Source organism: Atta cephalotes, assembly GCF_000143395.1.
Source record: "Atta cephalotes unplaced genomic scaffold scaffold00001, whole genome shotgun sequence".
Classification (NCBI taxonomy): Eukaryota; Metazoa; Arthropoda; class Insecta; order Hymenoptera; family Formicidae; genus Atta; species Atta cephalotes.
The window spans coordinates 3,424,877-3,435,938 of NW_012130065.1; the positions used below are offsets into that span (position 1 = coordinate 3,424,877).

The following is an 11,062-nucleotide window of genomic DNA, read 5'->3' on the forward strand; positions in this document are numbered from 1 at the left end:
TGTGATATATTTTCTTTGCCAATCACACACGTTTTCTGACAAAAAAAATATTAGCTAAATATAAATCAGTTTAAATCTATTTTTTCATCCTGATAATATTGATTAAGAAGGTTAAATAACCTAATTGATTTATCATAAAATATTTTTTAATATGCCAAATGTATGGACCGAGGATGATACCGAGAAATTAATAGCACTTTATGGACAATATCAATGTTTATGGAATCCATTCGATTCCGAGTTCAATAACAAATCATTACGTTACGAAGCATATAAGAAGATAAAAAATTCCATTAATATTCCTGAATTAACAATATGTGATTGTATTAACAGGATTGTGAATGTAAAAAAAGAATACTGTTATGAATTATCAAAAATCGCTGCAGCTATATCTTACGAAAAATTATACGTGCCAAAAGTGAAATGGTTTAAAAGAATGCATATGCTTTTCTTCCCATACATGCCATTATCTCATAATAATTTTAGAAAGGTATACAACAACAATAGTATATGAAAAATGATTATATAGATTTCTTTGTTAAATTATATTTGTGTACTATAAAATACTATGTTTTATATTATAAAATCATATAAATAATATTAAAATTATTATAAATTTGTTCATGTTTATAATGCGTCTGTTGTTTTCTGTTATATTTATAATATCGCAATGCACAAATATATTTGTAGCAAGATAACAATCATCAAAAATTTAATGATAGCAATATTCAAAATAAATTTTTGCATTTATCTTTTGAGAAATCAGAGGACGAACAAATTTGCTCAAATAATATCTGTGGGACATGTGAACTTCAAGAAATTGAGTTGTGTTTAAAATTAAGGTCTAAATTGATTTACCATTTATATATTTTATATAACTTTATAAGATATCACGAAATAAGATTACAATAATATTTTTCAAATGCAGAGATACTGTTCATTCTGCTCAGAAATTGCAAGATACTCTTGTCTCTTCTCCAATCCAAACGGTTGATGTAGCGACAGAAACGAGTAATGATACCGTAGAACAAAAAACGCAAACGAATTTGCTCCATATTAGAAACAAATACAAGATATTAATAAAGTATAAAATACAGATATTTTCAATAATGTTATATCATATTGTTAAAGGAATGAAAATAATATTTTTCAAATGTAGAGATACCGTTCATTCTGCTCAGAAATTGCAAAATACTCTCGTCTCTTCTCCAACTCCAATCCAAACGGTTGATGTAGCGACAGAAACAAGTAATGATACCGTAGAACAAGAAACGCAAACGGATTTACTCCATGTTAGAAACAAATACAAGATATTAATAAAGTATAAAATACAGATATTTTCAATAACATTATCATATTGTTAAAGGAACGAAAATACATCGCAGGCAACAATAAAAGAAAACAGGTTTATATGTATTAAGTAACAGCGAGTAATTTATAATATTAATTTTTCAAGAGGAAAGGAGGAAACAATATAAAATCTTTTATAACAGGATCGTTCTACATATACAGATAATCCTATAGAAGTGTATGGCAGAAAAAAAATTGAAGATAACTTTGATATATTCGGGAAAAGCATAGCGTTTCAATTACGAACTATTGATATTCGTGAGTAAAATCTGTTATAGTAGGGAATAATTATCACTGAAATAGCTTATTTTTAGAGACTGCTGTGGAATTGGAAAAGGAAATACAAAATTTGGTAACAAAAGCGCGATTAAAAATTTTAAAATCTAAATTAATGGATCAGAATAACTCAATCTGCTATTGTGATTGTAACGACTGTGAAGTAATGTGTAAAGATGAAACTTGTAACTGTGGTCTAACATTAAAGGAATGTTTATTACTTGCTAAAATTAAAGAAAGCAAGAATTATGATAGATTTTGTTACAAGTAGTAGACGAGAACAGAACAAGTATCTTGAGATAAATAGTGAAGTCAATGTGTGATTACAATCAATATTTTTAGTTAAATTATTATTTAAAGTTAGATTTATATATAAGTGTAATTATATATTGAGAGGAAATAAATTCTTTAGTTAAACCTAACTACATATATGATAAACATCAAAAATATTAACAAATGCAAATAATGTGATCTTTTTTGCTGACAATATTTTTATTAATGTGTAGAATAAAATATACTTTGTAAAGAAAATATTTAAGTAAATAGTTATAAAGTAATTATATACGTATAAGTAGTAAATTGATATTAAACAATAAAAAATTCTCGTTATATCTGTGATATAAAAAGACATCATAGTTCTATCATGGTTCTTTTTATATTTGATTATATCGAATATTATAAATAGACATATTCACTTAAGACTTTATAAAGAATTGCAGTCTTCATGTGAGTGTCACACAAAATTGTGTAAGTTTTCTATTCGTAAAATATATAAATTTTGAGTGTTGCTATTGATGAATTAAATATAATTATGTCTTTAAAATGGAACGAAAATATTACCTTTGTTTTTTTAAATGCATATCAAAAGCACCCATGTCTTTGGAATCCATATTATGTGAAATATTATGATTGTTTAGCCAAAAATGATGCATTCAAGAATATAATTAAAGAACTTAACATACCCGAATTGAATATATCTGATTGTCTAGAACAGATTAAATTGATAAGAAAAAAGTAAAAATTTAACATATAAGAATAAAACATAAAGGATAAAAATTTTTATTTATTTTTGATGCGAAAATTTATATTCGATATTTACTCATCAGATTGAATTTAAAAGTATTGAATAAAAAGTGTTCTTCTTAGATATGGACAGGAACAAACCAAAGTTATCAAAGGGTTTCAATCAGGTAAACCATACGAATCTCCTTTTACTTGGTTTCCTATAATAGTTGAAATGTTAACAAAGGTAATTGACGATGAAAGCAAGTTGCAGGTAAAATATATAATATAATTTATATGTATATAATTCGAAGAATATTTATAAAGGAAATTATTTTGAAAGGAGTATACATCAATTTTTCAAAATAATTTATAAATTGGTAGATCATGCATTAAGATATCAATAATAAAAATTTTAATATTTTAATGAATTATTTATATTATTATGGATAGAACAGAATAGGAGTAAAAATGATATCTCCTGTAAAAGATTGCATTACTATACCATATGACAACAACAGCAAATATAAAAATGTATCTAATTTTCTTTGTATGCAAGATTATAAGACAAAATCTGGTAAAAAAAAGTATTTAAGAAATAATCATTTCTATTTTAATTTGCTGTTATAAAATGAATTTATTTCACTTATTCCAACACTATATGCTAGGAAGTTTTGAACACGAAAGTGAAGGACAGAGTAATGCACAATTGCTGCAGTGTCCATTCTGTGGTTGGGAAGCTACAAATCCTAACAAATTGAATATAAAAACTAAAAAGGCTTACGAAAATATAAAACCGTTAAATATCACAGTTCCTTGCCCAGAATACTCCAATTTAGCTAATAAACTTTACGAAGGATACAAAGCACATCGAATAGACAATATGTATCAAGAAAAATACGAGAATATAATTCCATATCTAACCTTTTCTAACGGATTACCAAGTTATACAGACTATTCTGCAAACATATCGAAAACTAATTATATATACTATCCGCAAAGCACTTGCAGTAACATAAATCAAATGAAACAGACGACACCAGTAGCAACTGTTGCATCCAAACTAAAATTCTGTACAAGAAAAACACAATTGTCAAGCAAACAATTATTTCCAGAAAGACGAACGAAACAAGTAGGGACCATTATTGAGCAATGCAATAAGGGAATACAAAATACAGTTTGCGTGTCGAAAGCAAAGACAGATATTGTACAGAAATGCTATAGAAAAATCCAAAGTAAGCCTTTAACATCTCAGGAAATGTCAAAACAAGTAGCAGTAAATACTGTGGAACAATGTGATAAGGAGATTCAGAATACTATTTATGTAAGTCCAAGTAATTGTCAAGTTTTTCAAATATATTCTTCGACTCAAGAAGCAAAGCCAATTGATGCATATATTATGAAATGTTCAACAAATGACATGCGAAATACGATTGGTATAAAATTAAAGACCGTAAAAGATTCTATGCCGAATTTTATATTGATAACTACCGATAGAAATTATTTGCCATTGATACAAAGAGATTTGAAGGAATTCACAACTAATAAATGTCAGAAAGATACTGGTAATCATAATTAGAAAAATTTTTAATCTTATGATATCAAGGAATAGAAAGTTAATTGTTACCATTTACTTTTTTTGGTAATGGTGTTTTTTTTTGTAACTGTAATAGTAACATAGTTAAATTTAACTTTCTATTCCTTGCATATACATACATATATATAATATAATACAAGCCTGTCCAATTTGAACTCCGGAGCTAAAACGTAGCAAAGGCAAAGCCATCGACGTAAAAAAATTCAATGTGATTAATATTTTAGGAATTATAAAGTTGATAAGGGTCACTTAGATATGTATCAACACTTTACAGTCCCTGAAATTTTACGCACATTGATTTTTTTTGTGTCGATGGTTTTGCGTTTTGGCTCCAGAACTCAAATTGGACAGACCTAATATAATATATATTTTTAATTATTTTATATTAAACTTTATATCTGATAAAATTTAATTGTTGATTTAGAAACGGATAATGTGATTTGGTTAACATAATTAAAAAAAAATTTACAAATGTCATAAACAGCATTGTCAATTAATTTTCTTTTCTTTTAGAAGCGGAAAAAGTTTATTTTGCATTAGATAACAAAAAACTCGTTGAAAATGAAGTTTGCACTAAAAAAATCTGTTCCTCTCTTCTTTCTTACAACATAATGGAGATTATCAAACACAATTTTGCAATGACACAAGCTTTACTTCAATGCTTGGAAAAAATGCAGGAAAAAACAAATGTTTATTCTGTTACGTCGCACTTATCAAAGATAGATGTAAATTCTAATTGTAAGTAGTGATTATTTTTTATAACGATGTATAGATTTATTTTAAATACATAAATTTTGTGTATTATATTTTTTACAGTTTCCGAGGTAACTGTGTGTGAACAAATTCCACGCAAATTTCTAAACGAAAATATACATTCTGACACTATCTCTGCTGAATTAGAAAGCTTAAGTAGTTTATCGTATTTGGAAAAAACGGAGAAAGATAACATAGCAATATTTACTGAAATCCTTTTACAGCTGATAAAACATGCCTTTGTAATGAATAGTAAGAATGGTCGGTATTTTCGAATATTTTATAACTATTGTTAACAATTATTTTTAAATAATAAATGTATATAATTAATGTATATATATTAAAAAGATGTATATGAAGCTTGTGATTTTTTCAGTACAAAAAGATTGTGTAAGGAAAGAAGATGCGATCAATACATTTATCGTTTTAAGTAAAATAAAAGAATGTGCAGATGAAATTTTAAAAATATATACACTTGTAGATTGGTCAAAGAGACAGATATTAAATAAATTTTATTGTAAATCCAAATCAAAAAATACTTGCCCTTCAAGGAAAAATTCTGCTTTGAATTCGCATCAGACTCAAAATATTAAAGAGGATGTCGTAGATCATTTTACAACTCCTTATGCGAACTCGAAAGACGTAGAAGTACTATATGAATCTTTCACATCGAAAATTAGAGATTACAGTCTTTCACAAAATGATACTACATATGCAGAAACAATGATGGATGAACTATTTGTCAAGGATAAAGGTATTACTGCGAGTACAGAAAATCATGATATTGGTTTAAATACATTGCCGCAAATATTGCTTCGTGATTCGGAAACTCAGTATACTCCAAAGCAATTGCAAGATACAGGCATTGTAACCGATCCCAATTTTGAAAAAAAGATAAGTGTGGCCACTCAAAATCGTGAGCCTATTTTGATTCGTGTAATCAAATCTAATAATAGCGGAGATATTCTAAAATTGGACAAGGAGACATGCGTCCGTGATGCCCATGTTCTATGGAACGATAAATACTCGAAAAACATGTATCAGAAGTATTCAGTTAGAAAATATTATGATGAATTATTACACCCTGGCATTTCTCATGCACGCGAGAAAGAAGTGAATTGTATAGATTACCGTACATCTTTGTTACGTACAATATCAAATCCCTCGAATGGGATTTATAAATATTACAAAGGATGCAGAAGTTCATTGCCATATCATCATGATTGGATGAAAACAAATATCACAAACCGTGCAATATCATCGATTCAACGTGTTTCCAGAATCCCATTATATACGAGATCACACAAGTATACACAGAGGAGAACTGATTTATACAGAATGTCACGATCGTACGTATAAGCAGTTCTTTTATGAATGTAATATGATTAACAAACGCGTGAAATAAATCATACAAATAAACTTTATAGTTCAATAATTAGTTTTTTATCCAGGTAATCGAATAAATATAATTTATAATTTTTAATTCAAATTCCATTTTATTACATGAAATCGTATAATACTTTCACAATTAGAATATAGATATTCCTAATTGTAAAGAACACATATCTATTGATATGAATCAAAGTAAACTTTTACATATGTATGATATATGATATCAGTATTTAAATTTAATAAAATAGTATAAAAGAGACATTTGCTATTTTTTTCATATTGCTTGTTTTTACATAAATGTTATTACAATTTTAATGTCTTATATACTTTGTTTTTTTATTAGGATTTATAAATTAATAAGATAATGATCTAATAATAGTCAGTTAATTATTTGTCCTGAGTACATTCATTTCTTTATATAAATATTTTTATATAATGAATAAATAAAACAATTCTATTTGAGATGCAAATTGTCAGAATATATTCTGTATTTGCATAATAGTAGAAATTGCATATTGTATTACAACTTGATAACAAATTTTGAAATCAGCTAATAAATTATATAAAATCTAAAATTGATATAAAGAATATAATTATAATCGTTATATCAATTCAGCATATCTTATTATTCTTGATAATAATTCAAATTAAAGATAATCCAAATAACGTATTTATAATTGATAAATGAGATTAAAATTTTACGTAATTGCAAAATTTTTTCATTTGTGAAAGTGCATAAATAAAAAAAATGATGTGTAATATATGTATATATTGTTTTATTTTAACTGAAATAATACTGGTGATATTTTTATATAACACACTTTTGAAAACCTAATAAGTTTCACTCTCTTAAAGTATACATATACATATATATATTTATATACAGGGTGACCTATTTTAATTTCTTTTACTATCCCTAAAAACTTTTTATTTTGGATTTTCTAAAAAATTTTTTAGACAAAGGTAGAATGGTTTTGAGAGAGTATTTTGGTCAAATTGTTTTTCTTCTAAATGAAGGCATCAAAAAGATATAAAGATTATCTCCAATTTTTTAAATAGAATTGTATGATTTTTTTGCATAATATGATTTTTATAATTATTTTACATACAAAAGTGTTAAGGTATAAAGGTTAAAGATATTAAAAAACCAATAGTTTATGAGAGATTTCATATAATTTAGTCCGACACATATTGACATAAAATGTTAAATCTCATAAATTATTAATTTTTTGATAACCAAGATGATAACCAAGATGACCATGATTATAAAAAAATTAATACTTTACAGAATATTTCACATTTTATGTTAATATCTGCAGGAATAAAATATAAAAAATATATATATATATCTTTTGGACATTTCCATATAGAAGAAATAGAACATATGTAAAAAATATGTAATAAAAATCTTTCTAAAAATCGTTCCTTTAGTCTAAAATATTTTTTTTCTAAAATTAAAAAAAAGTTTTGGGAGATAAATTAAAATGAATCATCCTGTATGTTAAATTATTGTACTTAGCTTCAACATTTCAGAATTTGTCAACAGTCACATATAACTCTTATTTGACTAGCTTTAAATAATTTTATTATTTGATAAATCAATGCTCACTTCTGATGAAATCAGTTTTCTGGAAAAGGAAATAAAATTTGATTTATTTCGAAATATTTGCGTTTTGTAATATTTGAAGATGTATATTGTGTTTACTGTTATTTAATTTGTTTTCTTTGCATCCGCTTTCTCATCTTTAGCTTGACCACGACCAAACAATCTAGCCAATGAATCCCAAATTCCTCCCAAGAATAAAGCACAAAACAAATTTTCAAATGGCACAAATGGATCATGAATGCCAAGCAAAATTGATGATAACTGAAAAATGATATTGTTAATATAATTTTGTTTTTACATGTGTCAAATATATAAATTTTTAGGAGATATTTTATTGAGAATATGGACTTTACCTTGAAGTAAACGAAGAAGATGACAATGCCAAAGTACACAAGAGCATGAGGTGCAGAAATGAGATCAGTCTTCTTATCTAACACAAAGATTATTGATGCAACCATGGATGCTTTCGTAGGACTGTAAAAACAATTATTTGTTATCATATTTATGTTAAAAACATGATTATATACACATATTATAAAGGAGAGTACAACTTCTTTCACGACCATTTGGGAATTGTTTCATTTTTATACATTTTCTTATGTATTTTTTTCATGGAAACCGAAAATTATTATAATAATGACGAACTGGATCAATAATTGAATGAATTTTTAAATAAAACATGATCGATTTCATAATGATATCACTGTCATTTATTTCGTAGCGATTTTGTAACAATAATGAATAAGGATTCTTTAATGTACCAATTTTTCTTTGAGTATAGCTCATTACTGTAATTATATAACTTTCGGTTTCCAGAAAGAAAAATACGTTAAAAATGTAGAAATGAAATGATCCCCGAATGGTCGCGAAAAGTGAAAGTTGTATAGTCCTTCATAATTTAAATATTTGTTCATATAAATATTATAAATTTTACGTACAAACTGGGTTGCATAAATTCCATCGCAGTTGGTGTCCATACGCCACGTATAAGACGCTCAAATAATTTGGTAAATTCAGCTCCGTTACCTATATAAATGTTATAATTGCACATATGTTAACTGTTAAATATTAACTGTTAAATGTTAACTGTTATATATTAGCTTATTTTATAGCGCGCGTTCGTATTTTAGTTGTGAAAATAATGTGATATACATTTTATTTGGTATATATATATATATTTCATGTTTTATGACGAACCTTTGAATGTTCCAATCAATATCATAATAAGATATGCATTTGGATAAAGTTTCCCTGCGTGAGTTACTCCATCGTACACCTTTTTACACCTGTAAAAAATAGCATAGATTTATATTGGCATTTTATTTTAAATCATTTTTATATTCTCTTTTATATGTGCAAATACATAATTCTTATAAGCATATGGTGAAATAAAAAAATATCTTGAAAATTGATAAGTAACATTTACTTGCCTATAAATTTCTTTCATAGCAGCACATACTATTTTAACTGGTAAAAATTTGGCAATCTTATATCCAATGTCAAACGGTGTGTAAAATATCACATACCTGAAACATTTAGGAAAGTTTTCTTTTAATAATGCAAATATTTTTTACTGACCACTAATTTTTCTCTAATTACAATTTTTTATTTCTTGAATAGTTCTATAAAATTGACAATAGTTCTATAAAATATTTTAAAAATAATAGTTTATGAAATGCAAAACATTATAACAGGCCACACAGACATTACTGACCACACAATAGTTGCAACTACCACTTGTGGTGTATTTTTCAATGGTGCAAGAATTGGTTCTCCTAATAATCCATTGCACAGCATACTGCTTGCAAAAACGGACAACATTGTAGACAGCCAACATGATAAAGGATGTTTACGGGAAAATGCTTGTGCACCTAAATATAGATATATCATAATTGTTATACATATTTACCGAAAATTTAACTATATATGAAATTAAATTTTTGACTATCTATCTATAATTTATAGTAGTATATATTTTAAATAATAAATTACAAGAAAGAAAGAAATATTTAAAACTATATCTACATTTACATCAAAGAATCATTTATAAAATATTTTTTTTCAGCAAAATATTCTTTTCAGCTTTTTCAGCAAAATATTCTTTTTATCTTATAAATTTTTTTTATATAATAGATATAAGACTTTATTACAGTGCGGAATGTTGAAGATATATACTGATTGAGATAAGTCAATTAGGGAATCCTTACAAATATAACATTTCACATATGCAAACTCAGAGATGTGCGGGCTACTAACAATAAAAATAATTGAAGACATTTTGTAGAAATTTTAATCTTAAAGAAATCAAATTTAAATTTCTGTTAATAAAAATTGAATTTCTGTTTGATTTTAATATTTTTCATCATTGCATTAGAAAGTTAACTTAAAATCTATTTCTTGAAAATAATAGATCTTTCAAAATAATATTAAAACCAAATATTAAAAAACTAGAGAAAACTTAGCCCCTATTTTTATTTCTTATTATTTTAAGTTATCTGTAATTTTATTTGAATGAAAAAGCAAGAAAATTTCTTTATAAAATAATTTAATTCAAACTCTTTATAAGTTTAAGAAAAGCAGTTTATAATACCAGAGTAAGATTTAATGTAATAAACAGATAATTTTCTATTAATGTAAACTGACAAAGAATATATTTTAGAGAAGCTGCTTCCAAAAGAGCCCTTATTTTGAATACTTCTGGCTCTGTATACGTGCGAGCACAGTGCTGAAATAGACCGGCTGGGTTGTCTGTGTCATTGCCTTGAGAATATGATAATTGTGCCAGAGAGTAGTAAAATCAGCTCTTAATTTTTGTTCTTAATTTTGATCTTGGTGTATGTTTCTTAATAACATATTACTCCTTCCATTTATTTTTTGCATATTATATTTCATTATCATTTATCTTTTCTCAAATATATACAGGCTGTCAATTGGAAAATTGTGAAAACCAAATAGCTATCATTTTATATAATAAAAATGAATAGAGAGTTGTTACTTTGCAATATATATATATATATATATATATATATATATATATAGAGAGAGAGAGAGAGAGAGAGAGAAGTAATAAATAAATAATATATAAT

The 11,062-nt window shown here is 25.9% G+C and overlaps 2 protein-coding genes across 2 annotated transcripts in view; one reads left to right on the top strand and one right to left on the bottom strand.

The window, feature by feature from the left end:
- The first annotated feature begins 151 nt into the window (after positions 1–151).
- LOC105617942 lies at positions 152–6,337 on the top strand. Its single transcript, XM_012199479.1, has 8 exons — positions 152–490; positions 1,494–1,608; positions 1,665–1,893; positions 2,773–2,902; positions 3,082–3,205; positions 3,297–4,193; positions 5,042–5,230; positions 5,460–6,337. Exons 1-8 carry the CDS (start codon positions 152–154, stop codon positions 6,335–6,337), a joined length of 2,901 nt encoding a protein of 966 aa, XP_012054869.1.
- A 1,744-nt stretch (positions 6,338–8,081) lies between these two features.
- The window catches only part of LOC105622743 (trimeric intracellular cation channel type B), a 6,197-nt gene continuing 3,216 nt past the window's right edge, over positions 8,082–11,062 (bottom strand). The window contains exons 2-7 of the mRNA XM_012204192.1: positions 9,691–9,847; positions 9,407–9,502; positions 9,174–9,262; positions 8,915–9,002; positions 8,330–8,450; positions 8,082–8,237 (exon numbers count right to left, since the gene is read on the bottom strand). Of these exons, the coding sequence (XP_012059582.1) occupies positions 8,082–8,237; positions 8,330–8,450; positions 8,915–9,002; positions 9,174–9,262; positions 9,407–9,502; positions 9,691–9,847 (707 nt within the window). The remainder of the gene's footprint in view (positions 8,238–8,329; positions 8,451–8,914; positions 9,003–9,173; positions 9,263–9,406; positions 9,503–9,690; positions 9,848–11,062) is intronic.